The sequence below is a fragment of the Desarmillaria tabescens genome, assembly GCF_030435595.1.
Source record: "Desarmillaria tabescens strain CCBAS 213 chromosome Unknown EV420scaffold_192, whole genome shotgun sequence".
NCBI lineage: Eukaryota > Fungi > Basidiomycota > Agaricomycetes > Agaricales > Physalacriaceae > Desarmillaria > Desarmillaria tabescens.
The window spans coordinates 15,491-37,362 of record NW_026848491.1 but is presented as its reverse complement, the minus strand read 5'-3'; the positions used below and the strand labels follow the sequence as shown (position 1 = coordinate 37,362).

At 47.4% G+C, this 21,872-nt stretch overlaps 4 protein-coding genes across 4 annotated transcripts; 2 read left to right on the top strand and 2 right to left on the bottom strand.

Annotated features, from left to right (window-relative positions):
• Nucleotides 1-4,034: 4,034 nt before the first annotated feature.
• EV420DRAFT_1654077 (uncharacterized protein) lies at nucleotides 4,035-4,439 on the top strand (the record flags this gene model as incomplete). Its single annotated transcript, XM_060478786.1, has 4 exons — nucleotides 4,035-4,049; nucleotides 4,109-4,189; nucleotides 4,245-4,283; nucleotides 4,350-4,439. The coding sequence occupies 4 exons, from the start codon at nucleotides 4,035-4,037 to the stop codon at nucleotides 4,437-4,439; spliced, it is 225 nt and encodes a 74-aa protein (XP_060321700.1).
• A 6,013-nt stretch (nucleotides 4,440-10,452) lies between these two features.
• EV420DRAFT_1683757 (small GTPase-binding protein) lies at nucleotides 10,453-11,583 on the bottom strand (the record flags this gene model as incomplete). The annotated part of the gene is made up of 7 exons (XM_060479247.1): nucleotides 10,453-10,935; nucleotides 10,994-11,128; nucleotides 11,179-11,183; nucleotides 11,272-11,332; nucleotides 11,362-11,379; nucleotides 11,430-11,471; nucleotides 11,530-11,583. 7 exons carry the CDS (start codon nucleotides 11,581-11,583, stop codon nucleotides 10,780-10,782), a joined length of 471 nt encoding a protein of 156 aa, XP_060321699.1. The 3' UTR covers nucleotides 10,453-10,779.
• A 2,764-nt stretch (nucleotides 11,584-14,347) lies between these two features.
• On the top strand, nucleotides 14,348-14,704 carry EV420DRAFT_1654075 (uncharacterized protein; the record flags this gene model as incomplete). The annotated part of the gene is made up of 1 exon (XM_060478785.1): nucleotides 14,348-14,704. One exon carries the CDS (start codon nucleotides 14,348-14,350, stop codon nucleotides 14,702-14,704), a length of 357 nt encoding a protein of 118 aa, XP_060321698.1.
• Nucleotides 14,705-15,060: 356 nt separating this feature from the next.
• Nucleotides 15,061-16,416, bottom strand: EV420DRAFT_1488714 (uncharacterized protein; the record flags this gene model as incomplete). The annotated part of the gene is made up of 6 exons (XM_060470648.1): nucleotides 15,061-15,135; nucleotides 15,327-15,485; nucleotides 15,735-15,936; nucleotides 16,165-16,217; nucleotides 16,272-16,352; nucleotides 16,402-16,416. 6 exons carry the CDS (start codon nucleotides 16,414-16,416, stop codon nucleotides 15,061-15,063), a joined length of 585 nt encoding a protein of 194 aa, XP_060321697.1.
• Between the last annotated feature and the right edge of the window lie 5,456 nt (nucleotides 16,417-21,872).

Here is a 21,872-nt window from a genome sequence, read left to right as displayed (position 1 = left end):
CTTGTCGTTTCTCTGTTGAATGGAATACTCGCGTTTCTGAAACTGCTGTGTTTCTATCAACGTTTCAGAGCTTGCATATCAATCATTGAATGGATGCCATTGTAAGTACAATCTCCCACCTGCAGCAGTAGCAGTATACTCAACCATCGAGTACAAACCCACGGCAACTTGTTACTCGACGCCTGACCAAAAACAAAGAGGGGAATGGGTAGGTAGTCGAGATCTCGTGATTTAACTGGTAGACGCGTCTATCGGGTTATGGCTATATTGTATACAGCGCATTGTAAGGGTCATGTGAGATTCTTGGTTGCCCTATCCGAGTGGAGACTACGTAAAGAATCTAGAGTACCTTGGAAAATTTTGTTTGATCGTCGGGAGCGTATTGATCCATAATTAAAACGGTCAACCGCAGATTCGAAACTTTACCCATGTCATATAAATTTAGATGCCTGGCATGCAGCGGTCATCGATTCTCTAGGGAAATTATCTAGATCCTTATCATGCTCTCCGTCCTATAAACAACTACCGGAGACAAATCTAGGCAACTGTATTAACCAAGTACTAACGTTATTCAACGAGACAGAATTTTCGGTTTTATTCCAGTGACCGTCTTATTCGACATGAATATACTCCCTTCCAAGTCTTACTGATAAACAATCGCAGCGTGCAACTCAAGGAAATATCCAATTCGTACTCTACCGTTTCACACATTTGATTTCACCCTCGATCATTCACGAGATTCATCTTCTTTACCCTCATTTATCTCCATCGTTCGTCCCTCCGCGTATTTGCTGACATGTAGGCTCTCAACTCATACCTTTTTTCTTCGTTACCTTTTTTTTCGTTTCTATGAACTGCTATTATTTATACAAGGTGCTGATTACTACACATGAAACGAAGCGCCAACTTTTCCTCTCGAGGTCGCTTAAACATCTCCAGATTGGAGAACCATCTCAATTGTTTCTTTGCTGAGATGGAGCGGCAGGAAGATGTTCAGCCTCGTGATGATGTATGCCGCACCAGTTCAATCTTTCATAAGATAAAACCTTCTCGATACGCCGAAAAATCAATCATGCTTCGTTGCTTCCATTCACAGCTATCTCACCGACTTTTTAAACTCCTTGGACGTCACAGACTGATGTGTAGGACACCGCAACTTCTCCTGGAAGTGCCTAGAGTTGAATAGGCCCGGCTGCGGTATGTTATTAGCGCGTATGAACTCACAAGTAGGTTTCTCAGGGTGAGAGGAGCGCACATTACTGCATCCCTTGCATTCCAAATCCACATATACTATGCGCCTTCAAGATCGACGGCTCTGAGCTCGCATCATGGTTTATGACAAGATGCTTGGATTCTAGAGTGCGTAGGATAGTACGGCCTTACTGGCTGTCAATTGAATCATCATTAGACACGTCGTATCCTTTTTCAGAGTACTACGCTCAGAATCTGGAGAGATCTCAGCTCATAGAACGGAAAATTTGCCTGAGAACCGTACTTTTGGATGGGCAGGGATCCTTCAGTTATATAATGAATAGCATGACGACTTGATGATGACTCTGAGAAATTAATGTCCTTGTCGAAGCGTTCTCTTACAATTCACAGACAAGTTAGACAGCCTTGATATCGTCACAACACTCGAATTCTCTCACAGAAGCTTCTACCCCCCTCTCTCCGGGATAATGTACACCGCCATAGCTTATCTCAGATCTCTCCCGGACATTACCCAAGGAGATTCATTCTGCGACATATGGGGGTGGGTGGTCGCTGAGAAATCATCGGTGATATGATGTCTGTTTTCGAAGGATGGGAATTCAAGGAGACGTGGAAATTCAATTTCGGTCAATAGTTGTCAGGGGTGACTACATTAGCTTCCAGAGAGATCTAGAAGCTATATCAATGGGAGTCTCGCTCACGGCTACTTTGCTTCAGCTTCAGGAGTCTGTGAAACGAATCGGTTGTTTTCTCACACAATCAGAATTTGAAGCACTTTTAATTCTAATGTAACTCTAGGTAGGATATGTTTGTAGTCAGGGCTCTCGTTCGTTAGGTGCCTCTATTAAGTTGGGCAGACATTGAATTCAGCGCATTGTAGGGGTAAACTGATCAAGCTATTCAGAGTGGAGGGTACGTAAGGATCCCAAAGGTCTCTCAAATTTTTTCATTTGATCATCGGACGCGTCTTGAGTCATAATTAAAGATGCCCGGGCAGAACGCTATCCATTGAGTGAGGTCAGTCAGTAATGTTAACATACCACAGTCACCAAACCGTATGGAGACGCTACCTCAGCAGCACGACGCAGATTTGTCGCAGATAGGAATCTCGAACGGCACCATGCCAATTTAAATGTCTGATGCAGTTGTGGTTATTGATATTCTGAGGACACTGTTCCGGTCTATATTGTATCTTTGATCCTGTAATCAGGTCTGACTTTTTATTACGGAGATAGGGTATCTCGGCCAACGGTGAAGTTTTCCGGCAGGGAAAGAATCACCGTTTTCTGTCCTGAGTCCTCGGTGATGGTTTTGCTTGAACAGTGAATTATACCAACACCAAAATATATCCCATTCCCAACTATCGAACGGTAGAATGAATTGACACTCGATACAAGTAAATACCCAGAACGCACCTTGTTCTACACAGTCAACCTATTTATGCTGTACAGTTTCGAGCCCGTCAGGCTCGTGATACTGATAACCAGTCCCTGGTTGAAATTCTCATTTACTAGTGACATCCTATTCTAAATATATTTCCTTCCCTATAGGATGCCGAGGACCTACAAAGCAGCTAGATTTTAGCTGTAGACTAGGACACAAAGAATGGGCAACAGATATGGGTGATATGGATTGCGTAATGGATGGATGCCCCGGAGGAAGGTTTAAACCCAGATAACCAGGCACGAGAAGAAATGGCCCATCCGAGATGACATTGTGAAATCTTCATAACAATCTAGTTTCTTCTATGAACATAGCGTTATTGCCAATTAATGTATAAAGTGTCGCTACGAGTAACATGAGTGGCCGGGATACAGTTCTCGGTCTCCCATAGCCTCTCCCAGTCTAGTTTGCTTTCGGCTTCTTGATCTCGGACGTTATTCTAACAGCTGCAAAGTGCATGAGTGCATGACACAATGAACAGGTTGATCGGAGCCAGCTGCGCCGCTGTGATGGGACAAAGATATTAATTCATTATGCGTATGCATCTGCGATGACTACAAAAATAGGTCGTCGATTAAATACAAGGAACGAATGAAGTCGTGGACATCTATCAATTCTCGGATGGAGATGAACTCGGCGTGTTATACCCCGGAGATGGCTGATACAACCATGGCATGTCGCGCGTGGCTGCTTCATCAAGGCTTCATAGACGATTGCTGACCAGTCTTGGCGTGGCGAAAAACTTATGGGATGTCACATATGAGACGGTGTGTTCAGTTTTTCTATAACCCGGGCTATCTATGTACGTATCCTGTGACGGTTTGTCTTATAAATGCACCATTCACATCGTTTCGTTTGAAACTTGCCCTCTGGTCCAGCGCCTATGGGGCCGGTCAAGGGCTGGCTAATATGCAACACCCTCAGGTATTTTCTTGGAATTATGAAGGCATTTTCAGTTCCATGCGCCGGATGAACACGATACGGTAGCCTCTGTGTTGAATTACTCCAACCATTCCGTGTGCATCACTACCGAAGATTTAATATTTTCGTGAGAAGATCTCGAACAACTCCTAAGCGGGGGAATGTACAATACTTATAGTTCGAGCTGTAGTTTCTAGCCCAGAAAATTCGGTGCCTCAGTAACGGCCCGCCTCGCAGCACGAGTGAGTATCGATCAGAGACGGGCCTGCAAAATGCGGGTTCTCACATAGTCCAGCATTGACACTGTCCCTGAAGGGCTGGTCCCAAACTCTCCTTCGCAGCCGGTTGCGTATCCACTTTTTTGTCTTGATTAAAACGCATGGTTGTTGACCCACTCAAAGATGGTATTTAAGTTAGCCAAAGGGCCTGACTTATCCCACAAGCAGACTATCTCGCCGATGAACGTATTTCCTGTACGTCCTCCTCGCATCTTTCAGAGTCGAAGTCAACTAAGACCGTGTTCCTTTTCTAGGTTGGCTCGCGCGTCTTGTTTTATGACTCGTCGGGGCGTATTGTGGGAGGTGTCGTGGAGTCCACGAGTCACATGGCAGATGTAAGTATCCCCTTTCCTTGAAGGACTTACGAATCTTTGAACCGGATTAAAACAGGGTACTCAAATGGTTCTTGTCAAGCGCGATAGCGGAGGGGTGATAACTTTACCGTAAACACACCAATTTTAATAACGGTAGCTTGCTAACTCTGTATGGTTTTAGGGCTGCAAGTGTGTCTCCTGGTTAGTTGGAGGAAATGTCGAAGATGGGGAGGACAACTGGGATAAAGCCCATATAGCTAAAGGCCCTTAATATGGCTGACTAGATTGCTTCCGATGTTACCTATACAAAATAGATATAGGTTACGCAACCGATTGACCAGCATTTACCAAACTTTTTCACCATGACCGTCAATTGTACGAATGTCTATCGTACATGTCTACCGTGACGGTTACGGATCACACATTCTCGTATCATATTAAGACGCCATTGAGCAGGCTCAATGATACAGTGCGGCCGTTTACGAGCCTACAGTCAATACGGAAGCGGCAGTGATAGTTCCCAGTCTAATTTAAATTTCGAGGCTAAAAGTGACAACGTGTGGATTCGCGCCAATCGACTAACTCGTGGACAATTTGAGCAAAGATACCGCTCCTTCACACTGTGAAGACGTCCTGTTCGAATGGTATACGCGTAGTTGGGTTGGAACGCAATTCGAAATGTTGGTACGAAAAGTGAAGAAGTTATATCAAGGAAATGAGGGCTGTGCAAGAGGGAGCATTTACGTTTTGGGCAACCTGTTGTGGATGCCGTAAAGCCGCCGTTTTACGCGGACCACACGTGCTGTATAACAGCCCCTGGAAGGCCTGACGATATAGCCGTATCGACCGTATATACCGGTAATGGCGGACATCCTTAAATAATTGTCACTGGATATTGTCGACGAAAATAAAATTTTACTTTCTACACTCACATTCGCGGCTTGAAGATTTTCAGGAAGTACTATAGCAGAGCATAATAACACCAAAATACGCTTTACGGACCAACACTTGTCATGCCAGTAAATCCCCACGAAGCCCAACGCCTCAAATACCAGTATTGATAAATTATTCCGTTCGTGCGAAAAGATATACCAGAAAACGTGATTAAAATGCTCTGAAGTAGCATACATGAGAAGAAAACGGGGAAAAGGTGTAGCACATCGAAACGGGTCCAAGAACAACATCCGGAAATGGAAGATAAATCGTCGTGCGAATGGAGCTGCTCTAGTTTCCTCCTGAGAAATGAACGGGTCAAAAAGACCGCGCGAAACGGACATTCATACCCCGGCCATTAAAGAAATGCAAAAGCATGAGTTTTGAAACGGTGACAGTTCTTCGGTTCGAAATCACCCAGGTGCATGTTCGGTACTCAATTATCCCCAGGCAAAAAGGCGACGTAGGTGCTCCCATTAGGAATACAGGGCTGGCGGCGCAGGTATTGAACTGATCAGGCACGGCATTCCTCCCAAAGGATCTGTAAGAGGTAAAGCCTAGGGCGTCAATTTAGGCCAAGGCGCTGGAGGTGAGCGTGGTAGCGAAAATCTCGCTACGCGAGGTGATGTGGCATTTGCAAACAACTGGCTCGCTTAGAGAGCAAAAGGGTGGAGGAGGTAAGCAGCTGGAATGGTCGGTCTCAGCCAGTTAAGCAGATACCATAGTCGCATGAGCAAATTTTGGAAGGAGCGGGAGATCAGTTTCTTTAAGTAAGATAGTGATGACAAGACTCCAATGGGAGGATAGCGAGGTTGAGTAGTTCGGTGGAAAAGTTGACTCGAATTACTGAAAGTTCAGTCTGCGCTACTAATAAGGTAAGAACGGGAGGGAAGGAGTGCATCACCAGTGATGGAACTGGCGGTCAATACGTCATGATCCCCAAATATTCTACCATCGCATTCGGGAGGAACAGTTTTGGCGTAGTTGAGATGCCATGGAGAGAAAACACCCTTTCACATTCTTGAACGCGAACAGGGCGATTTCTGGTCGAGTAATGATAGTGAATAGAGTTATGTCCAAGCCGGGAGATATGAGGTACCAAGGAAGATGCGAGTCAACGTTGAAATCAGAGGCGTGGCACGTGGGATTCGGTCATGGTGAAATGTAAGATCTGTATCAGCATGCAGAAGTTATCATATTGGTGTTGGAGCCCTAGGCTCGCGCAGCGATGGAGTTATCAGTCTGAGATCCCCGTTAGCATGAGAAAAAAAAGGGAAGGGAGTCAGCGTACACGACTACCGTCTATGAGAAGCGCGACATGGGTTCGTGGGGAAATCCGCTCTGTATCACACGCGCGGAAAGAAACAAAGAAAGAACATCTGATGCGAAAGAAATGGATGGATATCTGATCCACTAAATGAGTAGGGGTCGTGAATGAGGTGAACCCATCATCAAGAGGATCCACCTGTATAGAAGCGTGACACAGCAGGAGAAGAGAAGCCTTGTCCTGAACCTATCAGTCAGGATAAACCAGGGCACGAGAATAGGAGAACGAAATGTACCTGCTAAGAAGTGTTATTGAGGGATACGTAAACCCTATTAGCAAGAGAAGGCGCAGACGTCCTACGGATGAAGCGAGAATTGGGGGGCGCGTTGGATACCAGCTCTGGATCTAGTAGCACACTTGGGGAACGATAATCTATCTCGCAAAAAAAGAAAGTATGACACAGCATCAACAATCAATCAGCGCTTGAAAGAACCGAAGAGATATCTCACCCATCAAGCGCTTAGCATGAGAATGGGGATTACCGTGAGCTGTGCGTTCAACGAATCGTTATCAGGAGTATTGAAACGCACAGCAGGAACACCATTCCATCTCCCCGAAACCCGTCAAATTCAGGGCACCAGAACAGGATATCGAAAGCTGTTGTGCCCGGTAAGAAGGGATGCATAGCGCAGTAACATTTAGGTCCATACAGGAGACTACGGATGAGAAGTACATAACCCTGTATCGGCACATCATATTGTTAGACACGCGCGCTGGAGTTATTGGCCCAAGGTCCCCGTTAGCACGAGAACGAAAAGGGAAGAGTATTCGCGTACGACCTAGTCGAAGCAAGAACTGGGTAGGCCGTAATATCGGCTCTGACTATGTAACACACTCGTGGAACGAAGCAGAAGGACAGGCTGGCACTGACGCGAAAGGGATGTATGAATATCTCTCCCACTGAATGAGGAGGGGAGACGTCCGTCCGTCCGTGAATGAGATGACGCGTCATCAAGAGTATCCACCTGCGTAGGATCCTGATACAGGAGAAGCCTTGTCCTGAACGTATCAGTCAGGATAAACCAAGCCAAGAAATTGGGGGAACGAAATGTACCCGCTAAGAGGTATTATCGAGGAGCCACATTTGCCGCTATACCGAGAAGATGCGAGTCAACATTGAAAAAAACCCGGGAAATGGAGGCATGCGTTATAGGCCGTAGGAAGGTAAGGGCCAGGATCATTCGGTCATAACGACTATATCGCGTCAGAGTCCAATATGAAGCGTCGCCAAGGGTATCCACCTTCATAGGAAATTATTAGTCAGAAATAAACCAAGGCGAGGGAATGGGAGAACGTAACGCACCTGCCAAGAAGTACTATCGAGGAATGCGTAAGCCAGGCATACTAAGCGTTTAAAAATACAGGAAACATAGTGGTTGGCGTGTAGCCGGTAGGAAGGTGAGGGCTCGAATTATTCATTCATAAGTGAAACCGTATCCGCACACAGAAGCGACTATATTGTGTTAGTGTCCAGTAATTCTCTAGAGGCGCGCCGGGTTAGCACAAGAAGGGAAGGGATGCCGCATATTGTGTTCGAAGCGAAAATTGGGCGCGCGTTGTATATTAGCTCTGGATCTAGATGTACACTTGAGGAACGATAAGCTATCCCCCGAAAAGACACGGGCTGACACGGCAAACGATCGATTAGTGCTTGAAAGAACCTAATACATTGATAGATTCTCACCCATCGAGCGCTTAGTTAGAGCCATATTCGAGACTACAGACGAGTTTCGTGTATCGGCATGCAGAAGCGATCATATTGTATTCCAGTCCTAAGCTCGCAATCAGTCTGAGATCCTCGTTAGCATGAGAACGAGAAGGGAGGGAATCTGTGTACACGTCATCACCTATTGTTGTAAATAGTCGAAACGCGACCTGGGTGCACGGTGATATCGGCTCTGGAACTCGCTCGCAGAAACGATCCGCAAGAAGAGGACAAGCTGACACAAAAGAGATGGATGGATATCTCGCCCACTGAATGGAAAGGAGAGACCATCCGTACCTAAATGAGATGAAGCGTCCTCCGGCACTGGGAGGACGTTGGAACCTGATCGCGATAGATTGTTCGTCCTGCGAGGATCAAGAGGCGATGTGCGTGAGAGAGGACGATACGGAGATTTTCGGGCGTGTTGATTCCCTCCTCCTGGCAAAAGCGATTAAGCGGTCGACGCGGTATGGCCCACTCTGTGCATAGCACATCGTGTGGCAGGGTATCAATTTGACGGTGCGGGGAGATTATCGGTTCCAGAAGGACGTGGGATGAAAGCACGACGGCACGTAAGGAGGTAAAGAGGGGGGTCCTAAGAAAGTCGACTTGAACTGTTCGTACGTTCAATAAGGGTCGAGGGAGAGAGCAGTGGGGTACGGGCCACTTTAGTGTAGTATGCGGGAGTTGAGACGGATTGTTCTGGCCTAGTTGACGCTATCGAGTAAAGACCGCCCTTTTCACGCATTCCTGAGCGTGGATGGGGCGATTTCTGGATAGGGCATCGATAGTAAACGTCGTGTATATCGAGTGGTACGTTGCGCTCCATGGTCCGTAGATACCGATTCGAAACACGTTCGGCGTTACCGCTAAGCCACGATTAGACGTCGTCCCGATGCCACGTGGAGAGAGAGATGCGAACAAATCCGAGAATCACAGGCGTGAGCTAGTATTGAAACGATAAATGTTCGCGCTGTAGGGGAAGGCTAGAGTTATTCGGTCATGGTGAAGCAGGACGGTGTTCCCGTATCGGCATGCTGGCACGATTAAATCGTGTGAGAGCCCTAAACGCGTGGGCTGGAATTATCGATCTAAGATCCCCGTTAGCACGAGAATGAAAAGGGTAGAGAAAGTCTGCGTACACCACCACTACCGCCTATGGGAAGCGTGACCTGGGTACGCGGTGATATCGGCTCTGGCCCTGGATCACACTCGCCGAACGAGACAAAAAAGGACAGGCCAACGCGAAAGCGAAAGAGATGGCCTGGATATCACATCCATTGAATGAGATGGGAAGGCATACATTCGATCGCGAATGAATGAGATGAAACGTCCTCGACAACATCCACCTGCGTAAGAACTTGGTACAAGAAGAGCCATGTCCTGAACCTGCCGGTCCGAATAAACCAAACCACGAGAACGCGAGAACGAAGCGCGCTCGCTAGGAGCCGCATTTGGTGCCATACCGAGAAGATCGATGTCGGAACAGAGGCGCGCCTGGTCACGAACGTATTGAGGCGATGAACATGCTAAGCGGAATGCCAGGGTCACATCGCAGATGATAGTAGGAAGAAGAGAACGTTCAAAGAATAGGATCCGGTCACGCTGAAATAAGATCATTGTCCTGTATAAGCGACGACATTGCGTTGGAGCCGAAATCGCTCAGTCGTTCTCTACACGCGATGCACGTCCCGCCAACAAGGGAAGCTACAGACGACGTATGATTGAAGCGAAATTTGGGTGTGTGCTGGATATCGGCTCTGGATCCAGTAGTAAAGCTATCCGAAAAAAAGACGAGCTGAAATCAACCTAGCGCTTGAGAGAACTTAATAGATTGATAGATATCTCACCCATCGAGCGCTTAGTTAGAGCCATACTCGAGACTATAGGCGAGTACCTGGTTCGCAGTATCAGTTGATCGCATTGGTCTTCACAATACAGCAGTGGGGTATTTTGCCTTGCATCGTAATAAATCCGTCATATAAGGTGTCGATGAGGAGACATCGGACGGAAAGAGTTACGAACAAAACGTCGGAAGCATTTCTTTATCCTTATCGGTCGTCCTTTGGTCCTGATCGAGAGGCTGATTGGTGGATAGCCCTAGGCGTACCCGAGTATAGCATTAGCTACGACTAGCTCAATCAGGGTACGAAAGTGCAGCAACGAGATAGCGTACCCAAGGGAACAGTGACGCAGAACTCGGGCATGAAAGCAAAAGTTTAGTTCAAAATACACCCTCGCAAATACTTTTAGCGTAATTGAAGAACATCTGACCGAAAAGAACTATAAGAAATAGGTCTGTAAATGAAAAGGAAGCATACCGCGGCTATCCATGTTGGGTATATCGCTTGTAAATGACTCTAAATGACTCACATCATCAGAAGCATGTGTTACGCGCGTGGCTGAATTGAACAAGAAGACAAGATCGTTGCAAGACACGGAAGTGAATGATGACATCACGCTGACGTAAAAAAGCAGCGAAACCACGCCATTTGAATTAATTTAGCCATGATGACGGCGGTTGGGGGATTTGTAGTGGACGTCGTCAATTGAATGTAACATAACTACGAAGATTGGTATGGAGAAACAAAGCATGAGTGAAAATGGATCATGAGAAACGAAAAAAATGGAGACACAGGGTTAATTCTACAAGACGACACAGTGACTGCCCCTCTTCTTCCCGGGACGGCTAAGGAGCGCCGCACGGGTTGCATACTGGAACACCTCGCGCACGCCTTCACCCGACTTGGCGGAACATTCGAGGTAATGCCTAGCGTTGATCTTCTGTGCGACGGCCATGCCCTGAAGAAAGAACAGCATCAGTCAGTACACAGCACGAGTAAGACAGAATGGAACACACCTCTTCTGGCGTCACAGGCCTCTGGCTAGTCTTTCTCAGCTCCTCAATCACCCTCGGATCACGCCGCAAGTCCTTTTTGCACCCAACGAGAATAATCGGCAGCCCGGCACAGAAATGCATCACTTCAGAGATCCACTACGGGGGGGTCAGCACACGAGACAACCCCAGTACACGGCGGGCATCACCTTTTCTTGGACGTTATCGAGGGAATCCGGACTGTCGACGGCAAAGCAGATGAGGATGACGTGCGAGTCAGGGATAGCTCAGCGGTCGCAAACGGTCATAGTCTTCCTGCCCTGCTGTATCCCAAAGCGCCAGCTCGACGTGCTTCCCGTCCACCTCGACGTCCGCAACAGTAGTTCTCAAACACCTGTAGGCACATACACCTACAACGGCTATCAGTACTCGTTATCGGATTTTAGCGCTGGCCACGCACTTCAGGGAACGTCCCCTTTGAAAAGACGATCAACAGGCAGGTCTACCACACCCAATCAGCACCGAGTCACAAGTGGCGACAACGAGACGAGACGACAAACCTTGCCGCAAGCACCATCACCGACAATGACGAGCTTTCTTCGGATTTCAGACATGGGCGTAAGAGAGGGAGAGAAGGTGTAGGTAGCAGGCGCTGGTGGTGGTTGTATAGGAGCGAGCGACCTACGTTGGGCCCGACTCCAGTTTAAAGCGGAGGTTGAATTATCGCACCGCTTTTGGATTACATCACGTAGTCTGTGCGTGGGATCAATACGGTCCGATACCCGCAATCGCCGTACGCTTTTTCATTAACACTTTCCTTGGCAGCGAATTGTCGACGTGCATCCAATACGAGGAGTTTGTTTTTACTCTCGACTATTTATGGACAACTCCCGCTCACTGCAAGATCCGATATTTATCTCAGGCCCTTGTTCAATGCTAACCACCGCCAAGAACCTCTCCTCAGCGCCATTCGCACCGGGAAACCGTCCCTTCATCGAATTCTCCCGCTTACAATGGCAGAAATGTCACATTTTATTAGCGACACTGTCCTTTCTGCCGCACCCTTTTCCTGCTTCGCATCGTGCATGAAGCTACGACATTCCTGCCTGGTCCAGCTTCTTCGTCGACTGAGAGCATCGTCGCCCTTGTTCATGCCGTGGCAGATTTCCAACTCTCGGGCATGGTAATCCGTGCCTCAGCGTTTCTCACGATCACAGACGCGGGACCTTATCCAGCACGTCGTTCAGGTCTAAGATGGGCAGATGCTCTCGCTAATATCCTAGAACACCTGCGCCTTGTTCTTGTTTTCTTCACGTCGATTCCTTTCCGACCACAAGAAAGATCCCCTCCGAGCCTACGCAAGGCCACATTGTACGATCCTAAGATCTGAAGATCTGACTATTCAGTGTCGCTTAATCTTCGCTAACGAAATTGACCCGTTCCCGTACAACTATCTCTCTCTGCCGGGACGCAGAACACCGGCTCTTCTGATATCACTGTCCATCGCCGATTTATTTCAATGCTAACGCTACATTCTCTAGCGCTGTTTATTTTACAGACGCAAAGCAGAAGAACGAGGATTCACCGCCTAGGATCGGGCCCTCACCCCCAAACCCATTACATCAAACCACTGAGGCATTCGACTCCTGCTTCCTTCTCCTGTCGACTCTAGGGAATGACAGGTCTGCTTTATCTGACACCGTGCTTTATCCCCCAGGAAGGACGAATACGTCTTTCTGATATCGTCGTGTCCTACACCGAATGACATCTCTCTCTCTCTCTAACTTCCATAACGCTGCTTCTACTGAAATCACCTTCCTTATCCACGAAGCTGCACCACTCCCCCAAATAGCCGCACCTAAGACTCACATGGTAATCCATTCGACCCACTCAGAGGCCCGCCGCAGCACGCCCAGCTCCAAAGGGTCAGGTGTGTCACAGTGCAGGCACCCTCTTTGTTGAACACATACGAGCGCGTAGAGCTTCTTGCTGTGTGATTCAGTATCTTCATTCCCCACGACCATCCACCTACGGTATTTCCGCCGGCGTACCTAGACAATACGCTGTGGTGTCCTGGCTCTGGGAATAACCTTCGGTTCTCGTGTACTGTGCCATAAGCTCAGGAGGAGCGAAATCCGAAATAAGTACCCCTGGGGATAGTAACGCTACCCAGGAATTAGTTCCCCCAACCCAATGCTTGTTTCGAGACCGATACCGTGAAGGAACGCGCAGCTCGTATCGAGTTAAGGTTGGAACACTCCACTCTTGACCCGAAAATGCACGCTGACGTCTCATCCCAGTTCGTTCTCCGCATGGGAATATCACACCAGCGCCCTTGATACCGCTCTCATTCTCCCCCGAACTTAGAGTGAGACCCCGTTGCCTGGTGTCAGCAATGCAAGGGAGCCGAATGGACGGCGCGCTGACTGGATACTGTTTCCTCTCGCGCATAATGACTCTCCATCTCTTTCCGCGGTGCCGTTATGCATGAAGCGACGGCATCTTGCCTGCTCCAGCTTTTTCGTCATCGGCGATGGCTCTTGTTCGACATTTCCACGACCGGGGAATGGTAACCTGCGCATCGGAATTTTCTAACAAGAATTGACTCGGGACATTATCCAGAAGCTCTAAGACAAGTAGGCATCGCTGGTGCTTCTGTTTTCCCTCCTTCGACTCCATTTACGAGCGAACAAAGGTTCTTTCATTGCCTCAGGCAAGCAGGCACCTAACCGCCCTTAATGAAACCCAGACAAAAGCTACCAAACGAGCCTACCGAGAGCCTGTTGCAAGCTGTACCATCCGAAATTGCCACACGCATCTTGTTTCCAATTACACTCGTACCTAACCCTCTCAGTCGAGACATTCAAGCACCACTGTCTACCATCGATTTACTTGAACACTACAGTCACAAGACCCGTTTATTTCAAATTCACAAGCGGAACAACAGGGATCCGGCGATTTCATTACGTGTACCCAAAGGTTATCAGATCAAAGTGTTAAGACGCGTCGACAACGACAACTCCTGCTTCCTTCTCTCACCCCTCCACAGACCAATCGTCTCGCTAAGTTATCTTCTCCACACAAGCAATTAGCTCTCAAAGTTTGAACCCCCACCACTCGTCTAATTCTTTCGTTTCGGCGCTGATGATGGCAGAAATGTCATATTTTCTTACCTACACACTTTTTTCCGCCACTACTATCCAAATCGACGAATGAGATTTGAATTTCCGTGTTTTCAGAATTAGCAGAGGTACCACGTTTCGCTTATTAGAAGGGTTCCTACGTCTAACTTGTTCACAGGAACGACGCATCTCGGTCATCGAAGAACAAGCGAGCCGTTCATCATTGCCAGCATTCCACGATGCAATGATAACCTTAATGTTCCACGGTCCTCAACGAACCATCCTAACGGGCGTTTTATCCGATACCATTGGCGCCCTTCGACTACTAGCTGTAGATCATTATCCTGTTATCGGCCTGGCCTCTTCTCAGAGCGAAGAAAAGTTCCCTTCCGAGTCTAAAGCTCAATTATATCCTGTTTTCTCTCGCGGCAAGGAAGAAAGTTCTTCATCGCGCTCCTCTCCTTTAGCGCTCAAAAATTATACGTTCGGCGGTACGACTGCACTAGTGCTCAGTGCCTTCTCTGCTCCAACCATTGTTGTAGTCAGCAATTCTCTCGCTACGATATTTTTGCGTCTGATGGTAGAAACACGGTTTTCCGCTTACGTCGAATAGCTTGCCTTTTTATTCCTTCCACGACGCGCTAATGGTTCCCAGACTCTAAAAATAACATCCCCTTCTCATCTCTTCATTGTGATCAGGATAACAAGCTCAGACGCGTCGCTTCAGAAACGCATAAGAGATGATATTCTGTACATTACAATTCAGTCTATCCACCGTGCATCTTCGAACCCCAGAGGAAGCGACGTCCGAAATAGGTACCCTGCATTGGGGCTATTATTTTCCAGAGCGCTGCGCAGGACTTACACTGCTATTCAAACCCACCTGTTCCTGTGCATGTTTATTCCAGCGGTTACTTTATGATCAGCCCCACTTCGCTATGTGACTATTTATCATCACCTATTTTGAGACTACCTTTGCCGGCTGCTGTGACCAAAGTTTCTCTGTGACGGAACGCCCAATCCTGTTTTTCCCGACTCCCCCGCCTTCACCGCGAACATAACCATTTAGTTTGGGATTTAATTCAGGATTGGAACATTCTAATTTTTACCGGAAATTAACGCTGAGATCTCATCGCAGTTCACATTCTTTTTCAAAGACATTGCAGTCGAAAGGGAACGTAATGAGCCAGTTGTCAGCGCCCTTCCTACCGCTTCTCGTTCTCTCCGGAACGTACGGACCATTTTGACGACACCGACCGATTGTCTCCGAGCGCTATTCTCACATTTACGCGTCGTATGGTGCCAAAAATGTGATACTCTGTCTTCGCCGAAGGCGATGCTATGGCGCTTGAATGGATGATGCGCTGACGGGTACTGGTATACTTTACGACCCACTGTGTATAATGTCGTTGAAGACATCCCGCTTCAGACCGACATGTTCCAGACTGCGAATCGAGTTCGGCTTTTTTTTTACAAATAATTTACTGTTCTGGTACATGATCTTCTAGTCTCCCCGGCAGGTCCTCGCTCGGTCGATTCGTCATCGTATGTGAAGGCCGAAAGCGGCGATGGCCGGCATAACGGGAGTCTCAGTGTATTCCTCCAAACCCGAGAACTTAACGACATTTCCTCACTGCACTTACTTCCCTTAAGGGTGGGATAGGATCATGGAAAACTATTTTCAACAACGGGTAGTGACGGCTGCATTCAGCCGCTCTAACGCTCATGCAGGAGTGACGATTATTATCTGAGACGACAATGACTCTCCTAGACACAAAAAGTCTTGTCTGGTAGAAAGCAACAACCCTGAGATCCATCGACCTCGCTAGCATTTCACAACGCGCCCTGACATGCATATGGATATTTCAGTGGGTTGGCCCGACTCGCTACAAATGATCGCCAGCGATATCTATACCTGTCTGCCCACATTTGGTAGAAAATCAAGAAAATGATTGGGTACATAGCCCTTCCTCTATCGTGACACCGTCCTTCTCTTCATCCATTAATAGCAAAGACCCCGGCAGCTCTACGCTCATGAGAGGCAAACACTCAGGTAGAAAGCTGGCTACTCACGGTAGGGTCACGGTACCCCCATTATCGCGCTTGATGAGCACCATCTGGGTACCCTATGTACCACATGACTGAGAATTTCGTTCATTAAACAAACGCGACAAACTCACGTCTGAGAGACGACTTGTCGCTTCTACGACACCGGTTACGAGTTGTCCGTTCGCGTCAAAAAACGACACGCGTGTACCAGCCTAGAGAAGTGAGGATTGACGCGCTATGAATGACACTAGCGATACGCACTTGGAAGGCGTTCATAGAGGAAATAGTTGGCGAGGCAGTAACTCAAAGCCGAGTGCCCTAAACCTGCACGACACCCTGGTTTAAATACTTTTAAAACCCATTAAATTTCAATCCTGAATACGGGGAAAAGGGCCATACAAATGACCCGGAGATCTGAGCGCTGAGATAGTGACCCCCTCGACAGAGGTGTGTCCCTGGAATCTCACCAACAACTCGGAAGCACTGTACCACCATCATGTTCTCGTAATTATAACGGATCGACGGATAGCGCATGCTTTGCTTGAAGTATGCAGTCCTTATCACCGGCCGGGGACAACTAATCGCCGGTCACAGCGTAGAGCCCGCGAGCGCCCTAGTTGCTATTATGAAGAGGGCGCCGATTTGAATGTACCCTACCAGCTGCGTTGGCGTACTTGGAGACACAAATACTCGTGGTACGAATAAATGCGAATATGGGAAAACTGAAGGTCTCAGCTTTCATCTGTTGTACGGACCTCTTCTCCGAGTCCTCAGTTGAGATCAAGCTTCGCTGTCAAACGCAACTTCTTGGCTTCACATGTACTTATACCCACACATATGTAATGCTTAAAACTTTGAATCCATCGGAGTTGTTAGTGCGTTGACGCCCGCCCGCAGCTGCTCGCAAAGATTGTGCAGCATAGTGAACCACTGAAGGAGCGATGGAACCCAAAGCGGATTCACACTTTTCCCGCCAAATCCTGAGGAAAGTGTCTGCACTAGTAAGAGGAAGGTAAAACGACGCGAATGTCAAGTGCGCGCGACAGATGAAATTGCTACGATGTTTGCGTGGACGATGCGGTTTGGGTGATAAGTAAAGTTGAGCATTCTCACAGCATCCTTTCTCACTCAATACCCGAGCTGGTAGCCATCTCATCTTACGCAAAGATCACTGGGAGCCAAGTGCGTGAGTGAGAACTTCTGACTGAGAAACATAGGCCCATTTGTCCTCTCCTCTGGAACTGGCCTGCTAGACAGACTCACCGTCGCCACAGTGAACTCCGATCACGATCTGTTTACTTGATGAATGGTTTTGAGGATATGAATGGTGCATCGGTGATAGGAGAAACATTTCTGTAGATGCGGTGAGAGACTGCATGTCGTGGTTAAGACGACGTGAAACGAATCGAGTCTGAGGAAGGATTACGAACACCTGGGTTGTCGTACACAAGGCTGCAAACATTCCAGTCTGTACGGTGGAACACTGGCATGTGGATAGCCAGGTGAGACGGAGATGAAACAGGTCCTACCCAAATGTGCTCAAAGAGAGCATTACGAACAACTAGGTTATGCTACACAAGGCTGCGAACCTCACTGTATTAACAAAAGGATCATTCAGCCGATTAGACACTGCTGAAAGGTCCATGCCAGGGGAGTATAGCGTAGAACAAAAAGCCTGACGGGGGAGAGGATTAGGAAGTTCTCGACACTGAGAGGTGTAACCGAAGAAGGCGCCAGAGGCCTTCCTCTTTCGCTCTGTGATTTACGAAATTGGAAAATTTCGAGCATTGGATCATTGAACTGGAATGGATGTGGTCTCGAACAACGTGAGCCTTCAGGATGAAGGCAGTCCTACGAGGAGGATGGGTCAGCCAGATCAATCGAGTCTTTGTTCTGTGTCAAGCGGAGGCACGAGTCGTCGTCCGCCGCCAGCAGAATCACTAGTGGATTCCTTACAACATATTGTTTGCGCACATATCGTCTTCGTGACCAGTGAAGGTTGGTAGGTGCTAAGGGGGAAGAGATTCCGAATGAGGCTGAACGCATTGTAGGATACGCAGTACGGCGGGAAACGGTGTTGTTTTCTTACACGGACCTCCATGAGACTCCAGTATACGTAGGATGCGGATGCTGACTCCATGATGGCATTGAGGACGGCTGCAGAATAAATGGAGAAACGGAAAATTAGGTAGAGGACTGATCGTTCCTAAGCGTCCCTGCGGAGAGCACACAGATACCTTACATAGGACCCGCAGCGCTAGGATGTGGATGATTATTCACACCGGAAATCTAGAAACTTAGGACATCCTGACTATAGTACCTATACCTAAGTTTTCGGAAAGTGAATGAGACTTGCTGAAATTTTGTCCGATATCAAAAGTTCCAAGACAGCGTGAAATTTATCTCAAATCAAAAAAACCAGGAATGGATCATGAGATTCCGGTACTCGAGCCGAAGCTAATTGTTCTCAGTTACCCTGAATCAATGCCGAAAGCATCTGTTTCGGTACTTATTTCGGCAAGACCAGCACCGAAAATGTGAGTGCTACCGAAATTCCGTCTGGAATACTTTATTGAGGTATCCGTGTTAGGCAAAGCCGAAACTAAGGTTTGGGGCGTCCTCGGCCGGAACGGGGTCCCAAAACCTAATTTTAGTATACTCGATGTCGGCACGGGAACTAAAGGTCTAGGCATGCGTTCCGGGACCCCGCAAACCTTAGGTTTACCATCTGCGGAAACTTTGCCCTGAACGGAGGCTTTCGTCACTAGTTCAGGGAATTCCTGAATCTTTGCTTTCAGAACTCGATTACGGCAGCCTGGATTCAAATCCGATATCTTACATTCCGGGGATGATTCAAAGCCTTCTTGAACCTTTAGTATGGCTACCAGTATCAGTAAGTCCTGTTTTCACATGAAATCTTAGGTATAGGCAAGTAAATCAGACTCTCTCAAATTTCCGCATTCCCGGAGTGTTGGTTGTATAAGGTCGTCCGTAACAGACTTCTGACCCTGGCCTCGGTCTGCCAAGTAAGTCGTCCAAAGAACTGATCGAACCAGGAAGATTAGAAGCGACAGTGATAATAATCAAGTAAACATGCAAGTAGTGGAAGTCATACAAGATCTGGTGCAGTCTCTTTCAGCGAAAAGCTGTTAGAAAGAAGCGGTGTCAATGTTACCAGAATGTTACGATGAAGATGGTACGAAGATCTCAAATCCAAAGATTTTGGTGTGCTGGAAACGTTTCTTGGGGCTGCCTTTGGCTACTGTTAGAGCCCTAAGTGAAGGACGCAATTAGGATCCAAAGTCACGGACCGTCACACTCCTTCCGCTTTCGTCTATCGTATCATTTCCCCTCTTCGTTCAAAAACCCTGTGGGAAAAATATTTCTTTCTCACTTTACGACCTTTGTCAAGCTTTATACCTATCCGGTCGTGCTGTCTAAATCCAACACTCAGTAATAGCACCCCGGCTCAAATCTATTTGTCAAAAGTTGTCGAACCGACGGTTATGTCACTATGGTCTGGCTCTCTACTCGACTTCTCTTGTTGTTCACAACAAGCAAAAGGAGTACCTACTGGTTCTCAGAAATTACATCAATGTATGCTGTTTATTTGCCACTAGTAGGTGGCACCAAAACGCAAAAAAGAAAATCTCTGCAATGCCCCTAACATTCGGAACTCTTTTCTCCGCACAGATAGAGAAGAGTTCACTCTAAGAAGGCTGCAATTGAAAAAAAAAAATGAGATACAGGTACGTAACTCCGATCCATCTATATTATTTCAGTGGTAGCTATTACCTTCATTTCCCGTCATCACGGCGATCATGCATAGCCCCCTTTCTTTTCTAATTCGTACTGATGGTCATTAATAACGTAGTTTGTCGACAAACAGGACACCTTATTTGCCCAGAAATAATCGAGGGTTATTCTATATCCATTATTTCTGTACAAAAAGTGGCATTTTTTGGCGACCGCTGTCTTCTGCTGCCAGCTCCTTCGTCCTTACAGTGTCCTTGCAGAGGGGAGTACAATAATGTGCTCCTTGTTTGAAGCATAATTTCCTTGGCATTCTATTTGAGGGTAAATGTAAGATGCTCCGACCGATGATATTAGTCATTGACCTTCTGGAACTACTATTGAATTTGACCCCCTCCTTTGGGTCCGTAATACCCTTTACCTATTCTTCTGCCTGATGCTAGTTTTTACAGAAACCAAGGTCACCGTCTAATTCATAGATCAACGAAGAGTTCGGCCTTGAGTTCGGTAGGAACTACGTCTCGCCGACCTGTTGATGCCATTGATTTAGGATTCTTGCACCATAGAATCGGTAGACGATCAGTCGTTAATACGATAGTCCATCCGCTTTCACTGCATTCTCCCCTTCTGATCTAAACCGTTACAGGAAATGCTGTGTCGCTCTTTACACAAGGATCTAAATGGCGATATTGTCTGTCCTTTCGCTTGGCGATTGTAAAGGCCGGGACCCACACTGACGCGGCGACCACGGTCAACGCCAAGGTACCCTTTGCCTGTCTTCTTCAGAGCCTGTTTGATCTTTCCGAGGAGGAGATTTGAACACTGCACCTGTCCGTGATGATCCTGGACCTCAGGAGGACCGCGCCCCACCGAAGCTACGAGGACATAATTTGTGGTCACATTCAAGTAAGACCGTCAAAAAGTTCTGAAACTTGTACTCATGGAGCGGGATATTTGACACAGAGAAATGAAACAACGAAGATAGGCTTAAAATTCAAGAATAAGCTTTCTTAACATAGTGTGATGTGGCCCGTGTCTGGGCTTTCGAAGAGATTGGGAGGATATATCGGGCAGAGGTAGCGTGGGACATAAATGGATGGCCAAAATGATGCGCGGGGATAGCAAATAGTTCAACGCATCCCCGAATGCACATACTAGTAGCTTTTCATTCCTCAACTCTTCCACTGATGCTGGATAGTGGGCACAGCTATATTTAGTACATCTGCTCAGAATGTGATCAAAAATAAGCAAGAGGTTTGTGTCCGAGAATATATGGCTTCTTCGCATGTGTCCACGCGCGATATTGGTCTCTTTCCTTCCTGCAGCTACGCTCGAAACACACTCGAAGCTCTACAAGCACGAGACATTAGCTACACGACCACGGTCAAAGCTCAGTTCCTTACGGTAAGGTTATGGTCCTTCCATTATCGTGAATGATACGAATCATTTGCATGCCCTGTAACCCTTCAGGCTGAAAACCTCGTTTTTTGAGAAAGTGATACTCACGTTTTCCATGCTACTGGTGAATTTAACGATGCCTCCCACGAGACGCCGGCAGAGTCACAGAAAAAGACACGCAAACCAATCTAAAAGGAGAACATGGTACAGGACTGAAGGATGAGATGAAAACGCACTGCAAACGAGTCTATTGTATGCAAGGGATATTCTTCAGTAGAATGTTGGATGAATGCGGGTGGCCGACTTTCCAGAAGTCAGTCATCTGGTTGACAAAAGAATCCTTTCAGATGCGATACAGTCCGCCTGCCTGGAGAGCTGCAAGGAGATAACACGAAGTATAGCCTCATCTCGAAGGGTGACATTACCGGTCACATCGGAGGTTGACGCGGAAGACCAAGTAGACAGTTAACGGGCGAGAACGCCGAAATGAACGTGTTGCATCGCACAGTGAACATCACTCGGAAGGACAGAGGCGTGCTCGCTCACTATCAAGGAGTGCTTATCAGAGCTCAAAAACGCGA